This window comes from Lynx rufus, unplaced genomic scaffold, assembly GCF_022079265.1.
Source record: "Lynx rufus isolate CCGP_SWC_20201006 ecotype Redwood Valley unplaced genomic scaffold, mLynRuf1.p SCAF_1, whole genome shotgun sequence".
Lineage (NCBI taxonomy): Eukaryota > Metazoa > Chordata > Mammalia > Carnivora > Felidae > Lynx > Lynx rufus.
The window spans coordinates 9,476,111-9,503,380 of NW_025814823.1; the positions used below are offsets into that span (position 1 = coordinate 9,476,111).

The 27,270-nt window shown below is 39.0% G+C and overlaps 1 protein-coding gene across 1 annotated transcript in view; it reads right to left on the minus strand.

Moving 5' to 3' along the window:
• The window catches only part of KATNAL1 (katanin catalytic subunit A1 like 1), an 85,890-nt gene that overhangs the window by 34,263 nt on the left and 24,357 nt on the right, over positions 1-27,270 (minus strand). Inside the window, exons 3-4 of the mRNA XM_047078345.1 lie at positions 25,655-25,815; positions 2,822-2,990 (exon numbers count right to left, since the gene is read on the minus strand). Coding sequence (XP_046934301.1) covers positions 2,822-2,990; positions 25,655-25,815 — 330 coding nt within the window. The remainder of the gene's footprint in view (positions 1-2,821; positions 2,991-25,654; positions 25,816-27,270) is intronic.

Here is a 27,270-nt window from a genome sequence, read left to right on the forward strand (position 1 = left end):
AGTGATGGTTACTGGTTAAAAACCAGTATTTTTAAGCTTGGACCTCACTGGAAACCTGTCAACAGTTTTTAAAAAAGAGCAGGGGGGGGTAGGGGGGGTGCTTAATCACTCAGAAAAGGAGCTGGAAAATCTTATAAAAGGCATCCGTGATACATTAAAATAAGACAGTAAGCGTTTTCAAACAAGAGGCTACATAGCATACCAATTAAAAGCCCAGGTGTTCAAAGAGTTCAACTCCTAGTTCCTGCACCAACTTGTGCAGGTGCGATGCTGGTGCCTCAATTTCTTCATATGTAGAACAGGGGAAATAATGCTGAGGTCACAGAAACTTATAGGAATTAAGTAAGCCACCATATATATAAAGCTTCAAACATCCAACGATACTGAGAATCTTGGGTGAGGTACAGAATTTCTCATGTCCTCACTTTTTTTTTTTTTACATCTATAAAGTTAAGTTAAGCATTGAAGTACAAATTCATCTGAGATCATGAGCTACTGTATACAAATATATAATTATATAATTTTTATACATATTCATGTAACTAAATACTTTTCCTCAAAATAATAGTGTCCTTACTATCGCCAATGCATTCTGAATTTTCTAGTCTACTCTCCTTTAAAAAAAAAAAAAAAGAAAAAAAAGCTGGTTGCAATACACAAAACTAATTTTAAAAAACCAACAGCACTGGGAACCAAAATATCTCTGAGGAGGCGTCCAATACAAGGTACTCATTTTCAAATTAGCTTTCAAAAGCAGTTTCACCTAAACTTCCTCGAACCCTATCACAGGTCTCAGTGAGTTTTAGGGACATGGTATTCTAATGGGTATTTGAGTGCTTACAATGATCATAACTGAACCACGTACGCTTTTCAAATACTAATAAACTTTGCATTCGTTTTTCTTAATTGTAGTCCCTTTTGTGTCCAGAGTGACTCAGAAGACATCTTTTATCTTCAAACAACTGTAGAGTTCTCTTTTTAAAAAAATAAAGGGCTTACTTTCCAGTGACATTCTGAGTACTTACATGTCAGTGAAAGAATAGGATTTAGAAAATTATTTGGAACTTTTTAAGAGAAAGACAATTTGCAATCTCCAGAAAAATCTGACATTCAACAAATGCTGCCTCATTGCTTTGTTCTTTGCTGACGAATCACATTAAAAATCAACATTTATTTAATTGTTCCGGGACTCTTTTCAAATCCAATCCATATTTTTAATCTAGTTTGGTAGGGATATTCCATAATATGAAAAAATCCTAAAATAAAGAGGAAAAAGATCTGTGACTTCACAAATTCCATTCCAAGCTCCATTCTGTAATCTATGACCTGGGGCTAGTTACTTCGGCTCTCTCCCTCGGTTTCTTCGGCTCTCTCCCTCGGTTTCTTCATTTGTAAAATGGGAAAAAGAGGACTACCTACTTCATGGGATGGTTTCATGGATTAATGTCTAATTGCTCTGAATGGTGCCCAGCAGGGAAGCATCCAAATAAACCAAGACCAAGGTTATTCTCTTGCGTTATGTGAAATTACGGTGAAAGCCTGGCATTTCCTCACACAGTTCTAAAAGTTTTCCTGAAAGCTACGAGCAGAGTGAGGGTTGGACTTTAGCCCCTACTTTATGTTCCAAAGTGCACGCCAGGGTTAACTGACAAAATGAAGAACAAGGAAAGAAACAAAAATGACAGATAACAGAGATTTTTAAGTATCCATTCAGACGGCTTTTGATAATGGGGGGAAAATTTCACCAGCAGGAACAATTAATTAATTTATTGGTGTCCCTCATGAATCCCAAAAAGGATCGGAGATGGAATCACTTACTGTTTTATGGTATAATAGCTCCGACAAATTATCAATGTAAAAATATCTAATTCCTTTGCTGTGTCCTAGCGAGGCAGACAAGTAGAATCTATCTCTGAATCTAGCTCATGAACAGAAATACTCCAAAAACACCGGTTGTATTCTACCAGACACAAGGCCTAGGAAGGTGGTCTGTGCAGAGTCCTTATCTACTAATTGAAATCATACATCATAAAAATATTCCAACACAGCATCTAATCTTTAAGGATAACAACTTGCTATTAGTAGTAAGTTATATTTTCATTATAAGTGTTCTGGTATCGACATGATGACATATCCTGAATCTCTAGCTAGGAAAATGTTCAACTTCTTGGTCGCAATTCAACAATCATCATCATTCATTTATGACGTCACAATGGAAATGGGAAACGCTATCGCTAAAAATCTAATTTTGTTTTCACTAAAACTAAAGCTAAAAGATGGGTCAGATCATCCTGGCTGGCTCCCTACTCTATAAGATTATCTTCAGCCCATGTTTCTAAAGTCCATTGTAAGGGCAGTACAGAATCACCACCTAGTACTATGTTTATTCACTGGGATGAATTTCCCAGATAAAGTAAATGCACACAGTGAACCCCAACCTAGGAAAATTCTCTCGTTAAGAGAAAAAAAACCGATATCCGCGTTAAGTCCTTCCCCTACAACTGTTTTCATTTATTGCTCATTTCAATTCAGAATACTTGTTCAAATATATTTTAATTTTTAAAACTTTATTTTGAGTGTTTCTCCCAAAGACCCATTTTACTAAAGATCTGTGTGTCTTTATTGAAATACACCTCTGAGGTTATTAGCATTGCGGGGTTCTGCTTAGATTGCAAAGACTGCTTGGGGTTCTGAATCAGACTTTTTTTTTTTCCACTCTCTTCCGTGTCAAAACCGGGGGTACCCTGAAAACCCGAAAGACATGATAATATTCACCAAAAGCCATGGGCCTCAAGTGAACGAGTTACAAAGAGAGTCTTGCCTTATCCTCTCTTCCTTTTGCTCTATAATCCTTGTCTCTACTGGTGGAGGGTTTTTCACTCTTCGATATAGGATGTGCTCGGCCCACCGGTCCCCGGGCTCCCGCTCCGGGCATTTCTTTCCTCAGAGGTCTTACTTCTCGATTGGGACGCCTTATCTGAGGTGGAGCTCTGACAGGAAAAAGATGAAAATGAAAATTAATCAAAGGCAAAAGTAGTTTGACGCTCTTGTAGTCAATAAAATTATTCAATCAAGAAGCCCTAAATCTCCATCGTTTCCCTTTTGCCAATGCATGGCTACAACTGTTAGATCAGTTCTTAAAAGTACTTTTCTGGGGGGGTAGGGGGAGCAATAGTGCTTTTCTATAAAATAGACTGGTTGATACAATTTTTAAGTACATATAAATGATATGTATAACAGCAGTTATTTTGTCAAAAATAACTATTAATCACCAATAGAGGGCAATACAGACTATTTCCATCTAACAATCTTAATAGTGTAATGGAAAGTCAATTACTTTATTCATTACTGTCTTAAACCCAAACTAAGTAACTTTTAAAAAAACGAAAGCATTTGAAACTAGTATCACATTGCATGTAAATTATACTTCAACTTTTACAAAAGCATTAAAAGCTGAAAGGACAGGAATTCAAAATACAACTATTCGTGCAGTTGACTCAATTTACTGATTTCAATCAAAATTGTTTCCTCTGCTTCTGTGCTGGAAAATCCACCATTTCATTCATCAAATTATAAGCAGTAGGGCTAAACAATGCAATTTTTCATATACAAATTCACTTTTGTGTGAAAATGTTATTCTTGCATCGAAGGTGCCAAAAATCACAGGACTGTTCAAATTACACAGGCCCCCAGATGTGAATGAAGAACTCAGAGCACCATGTATGGCAAAGGATGTTAACTAGACACATGGCAGCCCATTTCACAACATATAAAAATACTGAATCGTCAGGTTCTACACCCGACCCTAATGTTGCATGTCGATTATACCTCAATGTCTTTTAAGTTTTGACAACTATATAAAGGTAAGCATGTGCACCAAGTGACGCATTTTGTTCCCTGTAATGCAAAACACTTCCTCTTCAATAGCGAAACTCTAAGGTTTCTTAGCACAGTATTTAGCATCTCTCTTTGGGTGCTACGGGGACTCTATCCACTCTGTGCCTAATCTCTTGGTTCTTCTTCCTTGGACTGTCTCTGCTTCTGTTTTCCTATCTTTTCTCTCTCTACTGCTCTGCCTTCACTGGTAGCCCTTGAGATCCCATATGTGTATTCCTTTTTTTTTTTTACCCATATGCCATACCTATTATTATCCCTTTTCCAACTTCATGCTTTCAATTCATCCAACTCTTCATGGAGTCTCTCTCCCTGATATCAGAAGTGATACATGTATATAACTCAGAACCCAGCAACACGGAAAAACAGATGAAAAGCCAGGAAGGATGCCAACTTAAGGCAACAGAGGTAAAAAAAACAAAAAACAAAAAACAAAAAGCTGTTGACATAAGGCAGGTCTAATACAGCATCTTCAGACTGCTGGAATGAGACCGCCGCATGAAACTGCTGGGATAAGAGAAGCGAGGGCTCTTCGGTTATTACACACTGACATCTGAATCCTTGGAGCTGACTCAGCTCAATAATTATTTATTGACCACCTATTAGGAGGTATATAGCCACTAGTGTGCTAGGCCCCAGGAGGAGACAAAGATGAATGGGCAATCTTGTGAAAGACATCATGGAAAAGGAACTGGTTACAAGGCATTTTCAAATACAAAGATATTACTGCATTATCAGTTTAGGGCAAGCTTAGTCTCTTAAGCATCTGCCAACAAAGCAACACTGTGATGAGACGGATTTAAGACAACCAAAAACGTTACGCGCTCTGTTCCCGGCATTTCACTGCAACAACTATCTTTTTGACCGAGCGTTTGCTCCGTTTTGCTGAAGGAGCGGAAAGCAGCAGGGCAGCCCTTTACTGTGGGGCGCGCGCATTTGCGCGTGCGTAAACGGCTTCCCTGAATCGGACTCGTGGGGAAGGCCCAAGACGACACAAGGAGAGCCGCGCTCTCTTCCACGCACAACGTACGTCAAGTCCGCCCTTCTGGTGGCAGCTGCGCCTGCTACTTAAACAGTCCGTCGTTGTCTGTGGGCCTGCTTTTTAGAGGCACAAGCAGCCTGAAGCTTTTGCTCCCCAGCAGCAAGCCCGTCCCCTCCAGCTGCGCGCCAGGCTGCTCGTCAGTTGCTGGGCTTGCCCGCGAGGCCTCAGCGCCCAGGGCTGAGCCGTCGTGAGTCCCGAAACGTTTCTTCTGCCTTCGCGGCTGGCACATTCCCCGCCTCGGCTTGCTCTCCAGCGGTGGCTTAGGGGTCCCGCTTCAGTCCCGTTGGCACACGCGTCCAGCCCAGGCAGGCTGTGCCGTGAGAAGAATGATGTCCAAGCTCTCGCACAGGCTTGCGTCCCAAGTGTTCGCTGCCGCTGACCTTGTCCCGCCACTCACCATTCTGATGGGCTTTTACGCGGTCTGAACGAAACTGCTCGAGAAGCCAGAGGTGCCCTTTGGGGCAAGACCCGCAACCTCACGGAAAGGGTGCCTGTGCTCCGAGAAAAAGTCTTCGGTTCCATCTCGCTGCGGTTGGATATTACATTTGTAACAGACCCTGGCAACTTCCCAAAGGACATCCTTGATTCTGTTCTGTACTTCCTCCATTAGCGCATCACTGCACAATGTCATGCTTCAATTTAAGGATTCAGTGACAGCTTCCAGGCTGAGGGGAAAAAAAAGAAGTCTCGGGGCTTCTTTTACTGGTCTCGTTTAAAAAGAGGCTTCAGTAGGGTTACACGGCACCACCAACCTCTGCCCCGATGGTCAAAGAGAAGACGACACTGTACTAGCTTACAGTATTCCCGAGATAGAGAATATCTGATCGATCTGCAGACACAAGATTAGAAGGTCTGCACTATACTCAGTTCTCCTAGATTCCCCTCTAGAAACGGAAAGAAATGCGCTTTCTGTCATATGCAAATAAGCCTAATTTGTTCCAAAATCCAGTTTCCTCTTTCTAAGCTATATTAAGTATCAATATTCTATGGAAATGTTCTTATCAGCACTAGTTGTAATAGAAAACACCTGAAAACAACCCAACTGTCCAGTATCAGAACAAATGCATATATATTCACATAATGATATAATTCACAATATACACATGAACGTGAATTATAACCACATGGAACAACACTAGATGAATCTCAGGACAATTATGTTGAGTGAAAAGGTAGGTTCAAAAGACACATACAGACAGCAACATAGGATACTGTCTGGGGACATAAATATGTGTACTAAAAGTAAAGAAAGGCAAGGGAATGATAAATCCCAAGTCCAGGACAATGTCTGACTCTGAACAGGGAGGGAGGGGAATGGAATGCAGAGGAGCTCATAGGGGATCTTCAAAAGCAATAGTTCAGTTCTTTATCGTAAACTCTTCGCGGGGTCCATGGAAGCTATTGTGTTGTGACGCCTTATACCGTCCGTAATTTGAATTATTTACATTATCTGCTCAGTAGTTAATAAAACTTTAAACCTGATTATACTACAACACTAAGTAAAAGATCCAGGCACCTAAAAAGGGAAATTATAGAATTGCTACAAAGTTTTTGGCATGTTCCAGAAAGACGCACGTGCTAGGGGACGTGATCTCAGAGTCCACATCCTCGGTTGAACCTACTAGACTACTGCCTGGCAAATCTCCATAAAACATCAGGCAACAGAAAGAGAACTGTCTGTATTATAGCACCACTCTTCCATGGTTCCAGAAGTCAAGGGAAGAAGCCCTCTTTCGAAGACACCCTTCATTCCACACCATATTAAGTAACAGGGTCTACAATACTAGCACAATTTTCTCCAATTGTTATATAGGCTCCTTCTTAAGATTCCTACCCATTGACCTCTATTTCTTCTAGCATTTTGTTTCATCATTATTCTAATTTTTTTTTGTTCATACATTGTTAGAATTCTGGTATAAGAATAAGTAATTTAGAACAGGTCCTATACATGCCCAAGAACATAATCCAGATTGTTTACATTTCACTTCTGGACAAGAAGGAAAAATAATCTTATTTTGCTATTAGATTAACTTACATAACTCCAGAATTAAATAAACAGAAAAACAACTCCTCCATATCTAATAAAAAGATAAGAAACGTAAGTTCCAAGTAGTTCATACTGATATTTTTGCTATAAGAACTTGGGAGTCAACATATGAGACTTCTGAGTCCAGGAGAAATTATCTGTTAAGAAATCAGGAGGTAAAAAACAAAGCTTAAATAGAAATGAGAGGACTTAGGATTTGAAACTAAACATTAATGATTAAGAATTTTATGTCCACTCTCATCATATATATGACTGCTATTTTTTCAAATCAGTAAATACTTATTGTTTACCTAATAAGTACAGAACTATGCTGGGTATACTACTGCCACAAAAACACTGCAGGGCACCTGGGTGGCTCCGTCAGTTAAGCGTCTGACTCTTGATCTCAGCTCAGGTCATGATCTCACTCATTCGTGAGTTGGAGCCCTGCAAGCTTGCTTAGGATTCTCTTTCTCCCTCTCTCTCTGCCCCTCCTGCACACTCTCTCTCTCTCCCTCAAAATAAATAAATTAAAAAAAAAACCATCACAAACACTATTCCTATCCTCACAGAGAAACAACACGGTGATCTGAAGTCAGCATGAGATTTAGAATCCTAGGGGAAGCCGGGTGGCTCAGTCAATTAAGCGTCTGACTCTTGGTTTTGGCTCAGGTCATGATCTAATAGTTCGCAAGATGGGCTCTATGCTGGCAGTGTGGAGCCTGCTTGGGATTCTCTCTCCCCCTCTCTGCCCCTCCCCACTCGTGCTCTCTCTCTCTCTCTCTCAAAAAAAAAAAAAAAATTGGTCTACCAATTATTGATTATATGAGCATATTACTTACTATCTATACTCGTCATGTTCTTCCTCTGTAAATGGAGATGTTAATACTTCATAGAATTTGTAAATCTATTTGTCACTAATATAACATGTTCAGTAAAATGTAAACACAGTACACAACTCAATAAATATTAATACCATATAACCACCAGTAGATGAAGATATAGAACACTTCCCAATATCTCAGAAAGCTTTTTCACGGTTCCCTTTAGTCAATATCAACCCAGAAGGTAAGCACCGTCTGACCTTATTATCGTAAGTTAGGTTTGCCTGTTTTAGTTTCAGAGAAATGGAATCCTACAGTACGTACTTTTACTTGGTCTTTCTCTCAACATTACCTGTGAAATCCATCCATGTTCCTGCACGGAGCATGAGTTCATCTTCCTTCAATGTTGTGCGGTATTTTATTGGGTAAATATAATTACAACGTATCCATTCTACCGTTGATGAACACTTGAGCTGTTTTCCATTTGACACTATTATTAAAGCTTCTACGAATATGGGGTTATGTTCATGGTAAACATAAGCATTCATTTCTTTGTTATGTACCCAGGAACAGAACTGCTGGATCAAGTACATGTAAGAGTAGCTTTAGTAAACGTAGCTAAACAGTTTTCCAAAGTGATGACGTCATGCTACATTCGCATCAACAATATATAAGAGTAGCAGTCACCCCATCCCAGCCATTCTGGTGGGGGTACGATGGCATCTCATTATGGCTTTACTTCGCCTTTCCTGACTATGGATGCTGAGCCCCTTTTCAACAATATGCTTCTTGGCCATGTAAACGCTGTCTTTTGTACAGTATCTATTCCAGTTTTTAGTTCACCTTTTTTTTTTCAATCGGTTGTCTTTTTCTTATTGATTTATTGACCGTCATTCTTTATATATTCTGGATGCAAGTCCTTTGTCAGATACATGCACTGTAAATATCTTCTAGTATATGGCTTGCCTTTTCACTCTCTTAATGGTGTCGCTCTTCATGACGAGAAGTTCACAGTTTTAGAATTCTGATTTACCAATCTTTTCTCTTTAATAATTTTGTGTCCAGTTTCATAAGTCTGTGCTACTCCAAAATCATGATATTATCCTTTCGTGTTCTCTTCTGGAAGCTTTATCTTACTATCTTTTACATTTTAGGTAATGATCTATTTCAAATTAATTTTTCTATATGATGTGAGGTAGGAGGGGTCAAGATTTCCTCCCCCATAAATACTCAATTAACCCGGAAGGATTTAGTGACAAGACCCACCTTTCCCTACTAAGCTGCAGTGGCACCTTCTGCATAAATCAAGTGACTTCACAAAAGTTGACCTTCAATGATAAGTCCCAGTTCTAAAAAGAACTTTAGACATTTTAGTTGTTAGGCCTAACAGGCCATGTTAAGTCTTCCCTCATTATCCAACGAATAAATCAATCACACCCAGAAATACATTGAATACTATAGGTCTTCAAACACATTGAACAACTATATGAGTTGTCTTGTATCCTCAAGGGTACCTTTTGTACTCTTCAGAAGCTTAATTGGATTTTTAAAAGTATTCAACTTATTAAAGTTAAAAAATGTAAAAATTCAGTTATTCCTTAAAACTTTTAGATTCAGCTTACAAATCTTTTCCTATATACAAGACTGGCAGATTTTAGAAGTCATTTTTAAGATGCTTTTGAACAATGTTTTGTCCCATTTCAAACCTGGTTAATTAAATGCCACCAAATTTTTTACCTACATTTATAAACGTATTTTATTTCCTTCTTAGTTCCTCAACTGTCTTACTCAATAAAGCATAATCATTTACATATAAATACTTTTATAAACCTAGTAAATTAGACTTATAAATAAGCCTAAACTTCTTCTAAATGTTCCACAAAAGTGACTTACCATAAATTTTTATGTAAAAAATCACAGACCTCCATTATTCCATAATACATTAAAAATTTTTTTTAATGTTTATTTATTTTTGACAGAGAGAGCATGAGCAGAGGAGGGGCAGAGAAAGAGGGAGACACAGAATCTGATGCAGGCTCCAGGTTCCGAGCCGTGAGCACAGAGCCCGACGTGGGGCTCAAACTCACAGACCGCGAGATCATGACCTGAGCCAAAGTCGGACACTCAACCGACTGAGCCACCCAGGCACCCCGTATTCCATAATACATTTAAAGGTGGAATTGCATGCTTATCACCCTCACTAGCCATATCTCCTTAAATTACAAGTACATAAAAATAAGTAAATATGCAAATATGCACATATCCCTTAACAGAAAAATATTACTCTGATTCTCTTAGACATTTCTATTCTTAATTCTAAATCTTCCTGGAGTTGAAAGATGCTTATCCACTACAGAAGACAACTGTCATCCAAGTTAACCAAGGGAAGATTTAACCAGAAATTTCAGCTGGTATGAGATCTGGAGCTACAGACACCCTCACACCAAATATTATGCAATACCACTGAATGTCACAGGGGTTACCTTCTTAACATTTTGCCATTATCCACAACCAGACAGCTGGGATAGAAACTAAATCTTTGTCAGTAATTTTGAGGGGACATACTGATCCTTATTTAAAGCCGCTGTGCCTGTCATTCTACCACTTCAGAGGTGGGGTGGAGAAGAGATGATACCGTTACTAATTCATCAGTCTAATGGTAGAATTCTTCCACTCCCAGGAAGGTTAATTACCTGATTGTACTTTGCTCTTCTTTACCTAAAGATAGACAAGCCTTGTGTTTTCCATGAAATTCTAAAGACTTTTAAATCTGAAAAACTTGGGGCGCCGGGGTGGCTCAGTCAATTGAGCATTCAACTCTTGATCTGGGCTCAGGTCATGATTCCAGGGTCATGGGATTGAGTTCCCAATCGGACTCTGCACGGAGCATGGAGTCTGCTTAAGAGTCTCTCTCTCCCTCTCCGTCCCTCTTCCCTACTGGTGCTCTCTCTAGAATAAAAAATAAATAAATAAAAATAAAAGTAAATTTGAGGGGCGCGTGGGTGGCTCAGTTGGTTGAGCATCCAACTTTAGCTCAGGTCATGATCTCACAGTCTGTGAGTTCGAGCCCCACGTCGGGCTCTGTGCTGACGGCTCAGAGCCTGGAGCCTGCTTCCGATCCTGTGTCTCCCTCTCTCTCTGCCCCTCCCCCACTCACACTCTGCCTCTCTCTATCAATAAATGAATAAATGTTAAAAAAAATTTTTTTTAAATAAATAAATTTGAACACTTAAAATATTTATTCTCTGCCTAACTCTAAAGACCTCAAAACTAGATGTATAATGGCACTCTTACGGGTTATAAAGGCTACATAATTTCTACAAATATTAAAATTATACCAGTTGAACTTTAGTTATCTCACAGTTCTTTGTCTAGCTTATAGTCAAGTTCTAAGATTATCCTATTTATTTTTAAAACACACAGACACAAAAAACATATGAGATAGTCCCTGCATCCAAGAAGCTTAAAATTTGGCTAAAAATATATTCATATTTTAAGAAATATACTGGACATCCCGTTCTGTCCACACATAAATCTTACAGCTAAAGCCTTGCTGAGCAGCTCCCCACTAAACTAGAAACAAGAGTCCTCAAAGACAACAAATTGTAGGATAAGACCTTCAAGAACTTAAAATAATAGAAGTATGAAAAAACACGGTAACAACAACAAAAATAAGCTGAAACCCTTCCCACTATCAACCGTGTAGGAATTCTGGATAAAATGTAACAAATACCCTTTTACATACATAGGTGATATTACCAGAGGGTAAGAGAAATACCTAATGGCCAAAAAACAAATAAAAGAGAGCTGATGACATGACAGTCCTTTAGACTTTCCAGGCCTCACACACTTAAGGACTTGAGATTTAAATTTTTTTTTTTTAACCTTTATTTATTTTTGAGACAGAGACAGAGCATGAACGGGGGAGGGGCAGAGAGAGAGGGAGACACAGAATTGGAAGCAGGCTCCAGGCTCTGAGCCGTCAGCCCAGAGCCCGACGCGGGGCTCGAACTCACAGACCGCGAGATCGTGACCTGAGCTGAAGTCAGACGCTTAACCGACTGAGCCACCCAGGCACCCCAAGGACTTGAAATTTAATGGCCACACAGAAAGACCAGAGACAAGGCCTGAGGCCCCACATCAATCAAAGAAGTTGCACTGAGACTATCACATAAAGCCAGGACTGTCCAAGGACTACAATCTCAGTGAAAGAGTTGAATTTATTTATTTATTTTTAAATGTTTATTTGTTATTGAGAGACAGAGTGTGGGAGGGGCAGAGACACAGAATCCGAAGCAGGCTCCAGTCTCTGAGCTGTCAGCACAGGGCCCGATGCGGGGCTCGAACTCATCAACAGTGAGACCATGACCTGAGCCGAAGTCAGACACCCAACCGACTGAGCCATCCAGGCGCCCCAAGAGTTGAATTTAAAACACACATGTGGAAGAAGCAAGTACATCTGTTTATCTGGCCTATGTTCCATATTTGTGGAGTGAAGCAAATGTCTCCCCTAGAAGTAGTAACCAAGGGCCTGCTGTCATGTGACTTGGGATTCAGTTTTATAGCTCAAAGAAATTTTCCTAAAAGTGGTCCTGGGCAGGTAACATTCCAGGGCACCCGGCTGAAGCAAACACAGACTCTCGGGAGTGACACCCCTCCAAACAAGCCACATCTTAAAATGACTAAAACCATGGAGAGACATTAACTTTACCACCAACAAGAGCCATCAGGAAAAAAAAAAAGAAAAAGTTAAAACTCCCAATAACTTCTGATAATAGAACTATCAATTATAGACTATAAAATGAATGTTTAAGATGGTTTTGGGGGGCACCAGGGGGGCTCAGTCAGTTAAGCATCCAATTTTGGCTCAGGTTGTGATCTCACGGTCATGTTGGGCTCTGCACTGGGCATGGAACCTGCTTAAGATTCTCTGTCTCCCTCTCTCTCTGCCCCTCTCCCCCACTTGCATGCACACATGCTATCCCTCTCTCTCAAAATAAATAAATAAATAAATAAACTAATTTTTTTTAAAAAGATGGTTTTTAAAAGCATAAAGAATTTGAAACAGGGGCCCCTGGGTGGCTCCATCAGTTAAGCATCCGACTCTTGATCTCAGCTCAGGTCATGATCTCACGGTTTCATGGGTTCGAGCCCCATATCAGGATCTGTGCTGACAGTGTGGAGCCAGCCTGGGATTCTCTCTCTCTCCTCTCTTTCTGCCTCTCCCCAACTCGTACTGTCTCTCTCTCTCTCTCTCTCTCAAAATAAACATTTTAAAAAATTAAAAAAAAAAAGAATTTGAAAGGAAAGAAATACAAGTCTTAAGGAATATAAGTGAAAATAAAGCCACACTTAGATAAGTCATCACAGAACTGTTTAACACCAAAGACAAAAATAAAATCAGGAAAACACGGGGAGAGAAAAGACAAGTTATCTACAGTTAGGCTGATAATGTAAATGAGAAGGCAAAAATAATACAATTACTAATGTCCTCTTCAAAGCATAGAGAACAAAGAATCTAGTATTCGATACTAAACTATCATTTAAACTTACAGGAAAATAAGTCTGAGACAAAACCCGAGGGTTTACCACTAAAAGAGACATGTGTAAGAACTACTGAAGAATGTACTTCCGCAAAGAAACTGATTCTAGAAAGAGTGAAATGCAAGGAATGGTGAACAGAACAATTGGTAAACACATGGATAAACCGAAGCATTTTATTAGCTCATTCATTCGACAAATATTTACTGAATGCCTACACCGTGCCCAGCACTATTCTTGGTGTTGGGGGTACAGCAGTGAAAAGGTCAAAGGCCTTGACCTCACAGAGCTTCCAATGTAGTAGGGATAGTTAACAGTAAGTGTAGACCATAGTATCAGGCATCAATAAGGACTGTGAAGAAAAGCAAAGCAGAATAAGAGGACCGAGTGACGACAAGCGAGGGGGTACATTTTTAAAAAAATTTTTTGAGTATAGCTGACACATAACATTACATTAGTTTTACATGTACAACATAGTGATTCAACATCTCTACGTTATGCTGTGCTCACCACAAGTGGAGCAACCATCTGTCACCACACAACGTTATTACGATATCATCGACTACATTCCCTAGGCTTTACTTTTTTTTTTAATATGACATTTATTGTCAAAGTGGTTTCCATACAACACCCAGTGCTCCTCCCAACAGGTGCCCTCCTCCATGCCCATCACCCACTTTCCCCTCCCCCCCACCCCCATCCACCCTCAGTTTATTCTCAGTTTTTAAGAGTCTCTTGTGGCTTGGCTCCGTCCCTCTCTAATTTTTTTTGGTCCCTTTCCCCTCCCCCATGGTCTTCAGTTAAGTCTGTCAGGATCCACCTAAGAGTGAAAACATATAGTAGCCTAGGCCTTACTTTTTGTTCCCATGCTTATTCACTCTATACGTGGAAGCCTGTACCTCCAACTCCCCTTCACCCATTTTGCCCATCCCTGCGCCCCGCCCCCTGCCAGGGGGATAAATATTTTAAATAAGGTGGTCAGGGTAAGGCTTTATAGGTGACATGTGAAGAAAGACCTAAATAAGGTGTCATCTAAATAAACATTAGTCTTCTAAATATCTATTGGGGCTGGGGGGAGGGGGGACGGGAATGGGTGATGAAAACTACAAATATTTCTTGAGCACATCCTCATGCGCCAGGCTGTTCTTCACATTTGACTTGTATTCAATCACTTAATTCTCAAAATAACCCCACGAGGTAACCGTACTATCGATCCCCATTTTACAGAGAAGGAAAACGAGGGAAACGTTGAATGGCATGTCCTCACAGACACTGAGTGACAAAATTAGGATGAACCCTCAAAGTCTGACTAATTATCAAGCTCCCGGCAAAGGAAGCCGCCTTCCTAGAATCTGATTTCCTAGAGCACAGGAACCTTCCTCTTATTCTTTGCATCCATAGTGCCTAGGGCACCGTGGCTGCTGGGTACGTTGAGCTGGATCGGACAGAGAAGAAGAGAGATGAGGACTAGCGAACAAGAGGCAGCCATGAGGGAAAGAGAAGAGGCCACAGTCAAAAAAGAAAAAGAAGAAGAAAGGAATACTGTGATGTCACAGAAGTCCTACGAAGAAAGTTCCAAGGAAGAAAGATGGTAAACATTACCAAATGTTACAAAAGTTAAATACAGGAAGTCTTGAGACTTGTAGGCATTCGGTCATTAAATTAGGAAGTTATCTTCAAGAATTCAGTCCCAATATCGCAATGATGGAGACCCAAGATCTCTAGTTCTTCAGGAAAGTGTGGCCATGAGAGACGAAACAGGCACAGTCCACATTCCACAGTCTGCCAAAGGAGCAAAGGGGGGCAATGACAGCAGCTCAAGTGCAGCAAGGTGAAGATTTTTTTTTTCCGATAAAAATTGAAAAATCCTAATGTGTTAGGATTTCGTTCTGACTTACCACTATTTTGTGCCCATTCCTTAGTTTACCTCTAATGAATTAAAATTTCTATCTTTCAGTTATCTTTCCTGTAACATAAAAAAATGGTAGAAATAACAAGTTTCTAGGTACTTATTGTAATACATATCTACAATTCCAAAATAAAGACTTCAAATGGGTGACTAAGTTCTACAAAACAAGAGAAATGTCCCCTAGGGTAAACTTACATAAAAGAAATAAAATAATATGAAATAGCCAGACAAAATGACCTCCCACTCTCGGGATACGTTCAATCAGAATTTAGACCCCGGAAAACATCTGCTCCTTCTGTCCTCACTCTCAGATGACCCTGCTTGCTTTTTTTTCCCCTTCATCGAAATAACCAGAAGAGAATTTCCACAAATGCTCACCTCTCTACCTACACACTTCTCTACATCCATACCCTTGTGACAACGAGCCTTCCCTCCGGTTACCATGAATCAGCTGTCCATGCACCCCTGCCCTTGTACACCAGACCCCATCTCCCTGTCCACTCCGGAACACTGCCCAATACCATCCCCTCCCTCCCTGGCGTCATCAGTTTCCCCCTCCCCTGCAGCATTCGCACCAGCCTACAAACACCCCGCCAGTCGTCTCCTCTCCGAAACAACAAATCTTGACTCTGCGTCTCCCCCAACTACCGCTCAACTTCTCTGCTCCCCTTCTCAGCATACACTCTTTGTTTTCAAATCCTCTCTCCAGTTCTCTCCACCCACTCCGCTATTTGCTACCATTCCACGAAAAGCGTTCAGCACAGTCACCAATGAGCTCTATGTCGCTAAATCTAATAAAATTTTCTTTTTTAAATTTTTTTAATGTCTATTTATTATTGAGAGACAGAGAGAGACAGAGCATGAGCATGGGAGGGTCAGAGAGAGGGAGACACAGAATCCGAAGCAGGCTCCAGGCTCTGAGCTGCCAGCACAGAGCCCAACGTGGGGCTCGAACCCACAAACCGCGAGATCATGACCGGAGCCGAAGTCAGACGCTTAACCGACTGAGCCACCCAGGAACCCCTAAACATTTTTTTTATGTTTATTTATTTTTGAGAGAGACAGTGTGTGAACAGGAGAGGGGCAAAGAGAGAGGGAGACAGTATCCTAAGTAGGCTCCAGGCTCTGAGCTGTCAGCACAGAGCCCAATGAGAGGCTCAAACCCACGAACCTCAAGATCAGGACCTGAGCTGAAGTCGGAGGCTTAACCGACTGAGCCACTAATACAATTCTCAATCCTTATCTTACTTGACCTACATGCAGAATTAGATAAAGCTGTTTATTAGAATCCTTAAACCCCAATTTGTCCTAAAAAAATAGGGATGATAGGGGCAGCCTGGGTGGCTCAGTTGGTTGAGTGTCAGACTTTGGCTCAGGTCACGATCTCACATGACATTCATGAGTTCCAGCCCCGTGTCGGGCTCTCCACTGTCATTAAGAAGCCTACTTTGGATCCTCTGTCTTTGCGTCCCCCCCACTCACACTCTGTCTCAAAAATAAATAATAAAGCATTTAAAAAATAGAGTTGATAATAATAGTATCTATTTTGGAGGGAGGTTGTAAGGATTAAGAAATAAATCCTGTAAAGAGTTTATTAGCACAGTACCTGGTTCACAATTAGGAACTCAATAAATGTCAGTTATTATGGTTAATCAACACTGCCAGCCACTAAAAATATTCTAGCTACTAAAAATAAAGTCCACTCCACACTCCAGAAACAGAATCTTGGAAGAAAATGGGACTCTAGAATGTTTTTTAAAAAGGGGTATAATCTCAACCTGCCAATCATATTAGACAAATAACCTATTCCACCATATAAAGAATGATCTTAAAATTTCCTTCTTAAAATTCCTTACTTGCTGATGATTTGTAAATAACTAACACTAACCCCAACCTCTCAAGTTCTGGTTCTCATTTCCAGTTCCTATATAAATAGCTTGGTCTAGATATTTAATTAACTGCTCCAATTTTTCTCTCATTCTCTGTATGTCATTAATCACCAAATCCTGTCCATTCTACCTCACTGATGGCTCTCACAAAACCATATGCTTAAGAGGGCAAGGACGGACTGTGTCTGTTTCTGAATCCCACCATACCCCCAGCACAGCACTGGCACCTGGCACAGTACTTGGCATATAATAGGTGCCAGCATCCTGGCTCAAGCTTCCCAGGATGCCTGGATTATTTTCTCTTATTGGCTTTTTGAGGCCAAGGTCTGTATGCCTGTTACCTTTATACTTTTCACAAGGCCAAAGATCATGCCTAACATAGGGTGAATGCTCCTAAGATATACGCTGGATAGATCATGATACAGTGCTTTTATTCCTAAGACTTCAAAACAATTTTACAAAACAATCTCATCATAATCTACATGTTACAGGGAGAAACATGAAGGTTGGAGAAATGAATGTAACTTGGAAGACTAGTCAATTAGTGGTGGAACTGCTAAACACACACACACACACACACACACACACACACACACACACACACACACACAAAACTTGCTCTCCTGCCTCTTCATCTCCGGAAAGTAACCGAGCCACAATCTGGATGAAACACCTATAAGGATGAGATGGTAGTTTACTCTCTATTGGTACTTGACCTTGGCCTTACTTGATCTTTTTCCACTGCAAATCAGGCTTTAAAATGCTAGCAGTAACATAATCTATTTAGGTATCCAAAGAAACATAAAGCAACAACCCTAATACCAAGTCAATAAGAATTTCCTCTTTGCTGAAATTCTACAGAATAGCACAAATCGGATAAAAAATAATTTTACTATTTCTGTGTACACAGAAACACATTATGCCATTTCCCTTGGTTCCAGATGAAACAACATTAAAGGGCCTATTAAGAGTTCTATTTTACCTGCACAGAATGAGCCAAATGATTAGTTTCAGGCTTGTGGATCCTATTCCTACTGACATCTATCCCAAAAGCTGCAACTTAAAAAGACCTAATGCATTTATTTTTTAAGTTGATTACAGAATAGTCTCTTGAATATATGCTACATCAAACATGGCTCCGATGCAGAAAATCTCTTCCATTGCTTCAGATCTCACCAGGAGAGACCATTTTTAAGTGGTCTCATTAAAAAGAATACACTAAATAAACTTACATGGAAAATATTATAAATAATTTAACGAATACAAAATACCCTTTCACTCAGGACACGAAAAATGATCTGGAGGCTTCATCTCCCTGGAGTTTAGTTCTAATATTGCCACCAGCTCCTATCATAAACCATTTGTAGCTCAGCTGCCACACATTTAAGGCAATGAATCTAATTCATTTTCAAAGATTGCTTTGATACACGCAAGCAGCTGCTGGTGATTTAAAACATGGAATCATGGGGCGCCTGGGTGGCGCAGTCGGTTAAGCGTCCGACTTCAGCCAGGTCACGATCTCGCGGTCCGGGAGTTCGAGCCCCGCGTCGGGCTCTGGGCTGATGGCTCGGAGCCTGGAGCCTGTTTCCGATTCTGTGTCTCCCTCTCTCTCTGCCCCTCCCCCGTTCATGCTCTGTCTCTCTCTGTCCCAAAAATAAATAAATGTTGAAAAAAAAATTAAAAAAAAAAAAAAACAAAAAAAAAAACATGGAATCATGATGGAACTCAGCAGACATATGACATATAAGGCATAACTTGAAACGATGCACAAACCACTGCCGGAAACCACAGTATAAGGATTATCTTAGCGTGCAGAAACAGGGATTGAGAAGTGTTACAAGTGTGAGAAGTCCATTGAGTGAAAAGGACAGAACTACAAGCGGGGTTGCCAAATTTGTAACTAATGCCAAACAGATCAGATGCATCCCAGAAACATTTTGTCCGAAACAAGGTAAATTATATTCTCCTATTGACTCACACTCTAATTCCAGTGTAGTGTTCCCATAGGGGGAAAAAAAAAAACAAACGTAACTATATTTAAAATATCAATAAGTGGGGCGCCTGGGTGGCTCAGTCGGTTAAGTGTCCGACTTCAGCTCAGGTCACGATCTCGCGGTCCGCTGGTTCGAGCCCCGCGTCGGGCTCTGGGCTGATGGCTCAGAGCCTGGAGCCTGCTTCCGATTCTGTGCCTCCCTCTCTCTCTGCCCCTCCCCCGTTCATGCTCTGTCTCTCTCTGTCTCTCTCTGTCTCAAAAATAAATAAACGTTAAAAAAATTAAAAAAATAAATAAATAAAATAAAATAAAATAAAATAAAATATCAATAAGTATCTTCAGCTTCTTTATTCTCTCACAATCTCTAATGAGAATTTAACCAAGTAGGTAAGAGATCTATCTATGTACTAGGATATATTAAAACACACCCATAGATACCACTGAATACATGTAGGAAAGTAACACAGCAAAGCAGATATAAATAAGGTGAAAAGATTTAGACTCAAATCCTGGTTCTGCCACTTATTCAGATGACTTTGGGAAAATAACAAACTCCATAAGCTTCAATTTCCTCAGCTGTAAATGGGGTTCATAATAATAAATTAGCAATAGTAATGTGAGCAAAGAATAACAGTAGCTACTTCGTGGAATTGTTGGAGGTTTCAATAAGATAATGCTTATAAAACACACAGTAAGTGACCATTAATTAGTTTTCATCCCTTCCCTGAAAATGATCACCCACTTCACAAGACTTGGACATTTACAAAATCATAACCTCTCTGCCAGAGTTATTCATGATGTTTCAGAAAACAAAGGATGTATGCAGAATGAGCAGGGACGAAATAAAGGAATTTTATAAAGAAGGTTATAATTTTTTAATTGTTATTCTTATTTATCTGAACAATAATACTGCAGTGCTTTATTCCAGAAGTGACCATTCATTTTAATTACTCATTATATGTCAGTTACTTAGGCATTAAATTCTTTTAATTAATTCCATCAGGTAGAGAGATTCCCACTTTACATACAACAAAACTAACATTTGGAGAAATTAAATAACTCGCTCAAGGTCCTGAAGCAAGTGAGTGGCAGGAATGGAATTCAAACTCAGATCTCATGGATTTAACTCAAGTGCCTTCCCATGAAACCAAGAATATCTAAGGACTATACCCACTACCCACTATCTCTAGGTGAAAATTTCATTACGTTTTGTTGTATGTGACCTGTAGAAGAAACAAAACTGTAAAAGGAGGAAAATATTATACAACTCTAACCTCCCAAAACTTCAAACCCTAAACTTACAATCTTAGTATTTACTTATTTTATCAGCCCATGCACAATACTCAAGAATTCTTCCACTGGTAGAACCTTGTGAAGTTATCAAAAGTTTTCCCATTGTTGTTGATGACATACATGAGAATGGGAACCTGTTCCCACCCAACCCACCGCCACCCCCCCCACCCCTCCCCCAAACAATATATAGTCTTGGATTTGTTTTTATTAAGGTTTTCTGGTCCATAAAAAATCTTTATATATAATGGCTATATACAGGGAAAATTCTTTTTTGGTTTCGTATGGAGAAACGAAGTTCAGAGAAATACATTCTGGTCCATTCATCTGTCACTTTCATTAAGAATAAGGATTAAAAATAAATAAAATCTGTGTTATGGGCAGTTAACAGAGGATAAATAAAAGGAAACAGTGGGCTAATGATGTTTCTCTAATAAGAAGTTTTCAGTAAGTGTTCATCAATGGGAAATTACCAGCCACACTTTTTTATTCAGTTTGAGCCACAAATATTAGAGTTAATATCTGCGGCCACAGCTTTTTAAAATAAATCATGGTGCTCTAGCAATTTGGAACAGATATTTCCTATATTCTAAATTATTTCCAGGACCAGATGACTTCACTGGCAAATTCTACCAAACATTTAAAGAACAGTTAACACCAATCCTTCTGAAACTCTTCCAAAAAATCAAAAAGAGGGGACACTTCCAAATTCATTTTACAAGGCCAGCATTACCCTGATATCAAAGCCTGGTAAGAATACTACAAAAAAACTACAGTCCGATATCCCTAATGAATACAAAAATTCTTAACAAAGTATTAGCAAAATATTCCTATTGAATATAAATTCAACAATACATCAAAAGAATGATATACCCTGACCAAATGGGGTTTATCCCTGGGATATCAGGGTGGTTCAACATCACAAACCAATAAATGTGATACAACACATTAACAGAAGGAAAACTAAAAATCGTATGATCATCTCAATAGATGAAAAAAAAAAAAAGCATGTGACAAAATAAAATAGTCTTTCATGATAAAAACCCTCCATAAATTGGGTACAGAAGGAACACACCTCAACATAATAAAGGCCTTATACAATTAAGCCCACAACCAACATCATACTTAACAGTGAAAAATGGAAAATTTCTGCTCTATGATCAGAAACAAGACAAGACTGCCCACTCTCATCATTCTTACTCCGTGTAATACTAGAAGTCCTAGCTAGTGCAATTGGGCAAGACAAAAAAAAAAGGCATTCAAGTCAGAAATGAAGAAGCAAAAGTTGTCATTATTGGCAGACAATATGATCTTATACATAAAAAACTCTAAAAGGCTCAATCAAAATTCTCTTAGAACCAATCAAGAAATTCAGTACAGTTGCAGGATATAAAGTCAACATAGAGCAATCAGTGGTGTTTCTACAAACTAACACGGAAACATCTGAAAAAAGAAAGACAACGATCCCATTCACAACAGCATCAAAAACAATAAAATCCTTAGGAATAAATTTAATAACCAAGGAAGTGACGATCTGTACAACAAAAACTACAAAATTTTAATGAAAGAAACTGAAGAAAATACAAACAAGTGGAAAGACACCCCATGTTTACGGATGGGAAGACTAACACTGTTAAAATGTCTATACTACCCAAAGCCATCTACACATTTAACACAATCCCTATCAAAATTCTAATAGTGTTTTTCACAACAATGGGGAAAAAAATCTAAAATTTGTATGAAGCCAGAAAGACCACCAATAACCAAAGCAATCATGAGAAAGAACAAAGCCAGAGGGATCACACTTCTGATTTCAAACTATACTACAAAGCTTTAGTAATTAAAACAGTAGAGTACTGGGCGCCTGGGTGGCTCGGTCAGCTGAGCATCCAACTTCAGCTCAGGTCATGGTCTCACCGTCCGTGAGCGCAAGCCCCACATCAGGCTCTGCACTGCCAAGTGTGGAGCTGCTCGGATTTCTTGCTCTCTCCTCTCTCTACCCCTCCCCTGCTTGCGCTTTCTCTCTCTTTCAAAATAAATAAATAAACTTGAAAAAAAAAAACAGTACAGTACTGTCATAAAAACACATACAAAGACTAATGGGACAGAACACAGAGTACAGAAATAAACCCTTGCATTTATGGTTAACTAATATTTGACAAGAGAACCAAGAATACTCAATGGGGAAAGAATAGTTTCTTCGACAAATGGTGTTGAGAAAGTTGGATAACCACAAGCAGAAAAATAAAATTGGACACCTATCTTATACCATTCACAAAAATGAAGTCAAACTAGATTTAAAAGAGTTAAACATAAGATGTGATATTGTAAAACTCATAGAAGAAAACATGGAAAGAAACTCGTCGACATTGGTCTTGGCAATGATTTTTTGGATTGGACATCAAAAGCAAAAGTCAAGTGAAACTACATCAAACTAAAAAGCTTCTACACAGAAAAAAACAAGTCAAGAATGAAAAGGCAGCCTACTGAATGGGAAAAAATACTTGCAAACCATATATTGAGTAATGGGTTAATATTCAAAATACATAAAGAACTCATACAACTCAACAACAACAAAATCCAATTAAAAATGGGCAGAGGGGGGCGCCTGGGTGGCGTAGTCGGTTAAGCGTCCGACTTCAGCCAGGTCACGATCTCGCGGTCCGTGAGTTCGAGCCCCGCGTCAGGCTCTGGGCTGATGGCTCGGAGCCTGGAGCCTGTTTCCGATTCTGTGTCTCCCTCTCTCTCTGCCCCTCCCCTGCTCATGCACTGTCTCTCTCTGTCCCAAAAATAAATAAACGTTGAAAAAAAAAATTATAAAAAAAAAAAAAATGGGCAGAGGAACAAAAATAAGTATTTTTCCAAATGAGACATCCAAAATGGCCGATGGGTACAGAAAAAAAATGTTCATTACTACTAATTATCAAGAAAATGCAAATCAAAACCCCTATGAGATATCACCTCTCACACCTGTTGGAATGGCCCTCATCAAGAAGATAAAAGGCAAGTGTTGGCAAAAATGTGGAAAAAAGAGAACCTTTATTCACTGATAATGGGAATACAAATTGGTTCAGCCCCCGTGGAAAACAGTATGGAGGTTCTTTAAAAAAATTAAAAATAGATCTACCAAATGATCCATCAATTGGTAGCTGGCTACATATCCAAAGGAAATAAAAACAGGATACGGAAGAGATGTATGCACTCCCATGTTGACTGCAGAATTATTCACAATAGCCAAGCTATGGAAACCATCTAAGTGTTTGCTTATTTGGTGGAATATTACTCAGCCATGAGAAAGGAGGAAATCTTGCCATCCATAGCAACATGGATGGACCTTGAGGGCATTATGCTAAGTGAGATAAGTCACACAGAAAAAGGCAAACACTGTATGATATCACTTATACCTGGACTCTGTAAAAACCAAAATTGTAACAACAGAGAGTTAAACATCAGGGGCTGAGAATTGGGAGGATGCTTAAGGGTACAAACTTGCAACCAGTAGATAAATAAGTCCTGGAAATCTAACATACAGCATAGAGGTAATATACAACAATACTGTATTACAATTTTCGAAGGTGCTAAGAGACTAAATCTCAATTGTTCCCCCCAACACAGACAAACACGAAAGACAATTATGTGACACGATGGAGGTGGAAGCTAATGCTATCATGGTAATCAAACTGCCATATATATACATATCTCAAATCAACACATTGTATGCCTTAGCTTCTATAATGTTACATGTTAACATACGTAAATAAGGTGATTTTCAGCTTTTAGCTGTAAACTAGAAGTATATTTCTGAATTAATGCCTTTCAGAGAAAGACGAAGGTATTTTGTTACACATACATACATAAAATCTCCAAGTGCTGATCAATCAAAATGCCATTATTTCTTTTTTTCGGTATTTACTTTGGGACTTCCATGGTAACAACCCTATGACTCCTGAAATGTTGACTTTGGAGAGATAAGGGTTATCTTAATCCAAAACACCTGAAAGTAGTTACATCTGCCAAAAGGGCTATGTTGTTGCAGACTTTAGAGAAGAATCATCATCTAGTGTTTTTATGATGGGAATCATAAAATTATCTGTAAGTCTGTGGAAAAAACCCTGAAGGAGTAAATTAACCACTTTTCACAGTTTTTTAAAAGCTTTTAGAAAATTCTGAGATCAACAAGTTAAACACATGATCACAGCTACTGACCGAAAGGAAACTTATTTTGTATGACGCAACACTCTGGTCACAACAGCACTTCACGATCTGAAAGCCAGAAAGACCTAACCTCAGATCCTGGTCTAGCTCAGCTTATAGGTGAGGGTCTCTCAGGTCTCAATTTCCTCACTTGTGAAATTAATGGACTTATTCATTCAATGTCGGTTGAATGCCTACTATGTATCGAACACTGTTTTAGCAACAGAAGTCTGTTGTTCATAATTCGTTTTGAGAAAATAAAAACATGGCCCTTGCCCTAGCAAAGCTCCTAATTTTGTGAAGAGACAAAGAAATGCAATGTGCTAACTGCTATGAACAAACTGCTGTGCTTGAGCAAACTGAGAAAGGCTGCAGAGAGAAAACACAGTTGAGCTGAGACTCGAACAATGAATATGAATTGCTCAGATGGGGATTATGGGAATCCCCTGAAGAAAACAAACTGGGCAAAGACAAAAAGACAGGAAAAAACAAGACTAGACGGGTTTAATGTAGATGATGCGTAGGCTGGGCACCAGGGAGATAAAATTTAGAGTATTATAGACCACACTGGGGAATCTGACCTTTAACTTTTAAGGAATGATAAGGTTCCTTCTACATTATGATTCTGGAAACTGGCTGCAGGCCCAACCACATGAATCCAATCGGTCCACCATTTCATCTAAAGCTGTCAGAATCTTCTAAAGCAAAAAAAAAGTTCTAAAACAAAAAAGCCATCCGAGCTTTGATGCTGATAGGAAATCTAAAAGACCTCACTCACTTAACTGGTAAATTTTAGGACTAGCAGATTTCCATTGTTATGATTAGAGTAGTCAAACATTCTAAAAGCAAGATATATGACAAATGATTTACTTCTATTCTACATCAAATATAAACTCTATATAAATGGAGAGGTGTGAAAATTGTAAACAAGCATTAAATTTACATACCCCCAAAATATTTTCCATACTTTGTTTAAATAAAGCTTCACTCTCCTCATTCAGAGTATCAGTCACCTATAAAAGTACCCAAAGAGACTATAAGGTCCCATTTACCTGTGTTCTGCAGGTACAGGGGGCGGCCAAACAGCAGGATCTCTAAATGGCTCATCTTGACAGGACACAGGGAAATCTGGGGGCTTGTCAATTTTAAAACTTTCCAAAGTGCTGACAATACTTTTAACTTGTTCATATTCTTCCAGTAATTCCTGCCGAACCTTAAAAGGAAACAATCTTTACGCTAGAAACTGTTTACGGTTTACATGAATGGCAAATAACAAATTGCTGCTGAATGCAAGTTTTCTCAATATCAAAGTATGCAAAATGAATCATTAAAACGTTAAAAAAACAAAGAACCATGTAAAGTAATATAGATAGAGGGCAGGAATTGGACTGAAAAAAGACATTATGCACTTTTTGTAAGGGAAGTAGTCGTGATTTTTTCAAAACGGAACTCTATTTCTACCAATGAATGTGATGACCATTACTATAATTTAAAACAAGCAGTAAGGCAGTAACAAGGTAACCATTCCCCGAAATCTAAAATGTTATGCTAAATCCTTTTAACATATTTGTAAAATAGCTTCCAGAATACTATCAGCCAGAATTTTCACCAGCATTAGGAAAGGCTAACTCCGAATATCACTAAATATGAAATGCCTATTACAAACATCTGAAAACCTGAAATGGTGTAATACTAAGCATTACCCAGTTCCATTTTTTTTTTTTAAGTTTATTTATTTATTTTGAGAGAGAAAGAGAGAACGAGCATGGGAGGGGCAGAAAGAGATGGGGAAAGAGGATCCGAAGTGGGCTCTGTGCTGACAGCAGAGAGCCAGAGGTGGGGCTTGAACTCACTAACCGTGAGATCAAGACCTGAGCCGAAGTAGGACGCTTACCCGACTGAGTCACCCAGACGCCCCTCCGATTTTTATTTACATTCTCTTTCACCTAAAACCTGAATTCTTCTGGCCTTGTTTAAATTCTTTCAAGTGTTGGATAAAGTTCATTTTGAATTCAAAGGCAAGATTTTTTCCCTCATTTAAAAAACTTCACTGAGTTCCTACTACATGGAACTTCTTGTGTTTTCAAACTTTGAGACCAAACTAATTTTCAAAGGCAAATAGATAATAGATTGAAAATTATATTCATAAATTCCTTTTAACAATTCTAATTTGTTTTTTGACCAGAAAGTATACTTTACTGTAGAGAAAAGAAAAATCTAGATAAAATTCAACTGCTAATATATGCTTTATATACTTGGAGAAATAAAATTACAGAACCTAAGGGAAATGAACCGTAAAAATAAATGACTAGAAATGGTCACTATTTAACACAATTAAGGAATTGTCAAAAATATTTCCGTGCTAGATTAATAAACCACTCTTGCCTGTGGCTACTGTGCAGGATAGAACACAACTACAAATTTCAACTGGAGTTAAAGCAAGTATATTGTTCTCACTCAACATAATTTGGTAACACTTAAGTCAGAAAATAAGTCAAATTTACCCTGAAACCTTAGTGAAATATCAATTTCTGACATGGAAAAATTAGAAGAAACACTTGAAAGGCATTAGTACATTAAATAGAAACTTCAAAGAAATGCTTGACTTTGTACTTTTAATTTTAAAAGGATTTTAAGTTTTAAGACTAAGTGGGGAAATCCTAATTCA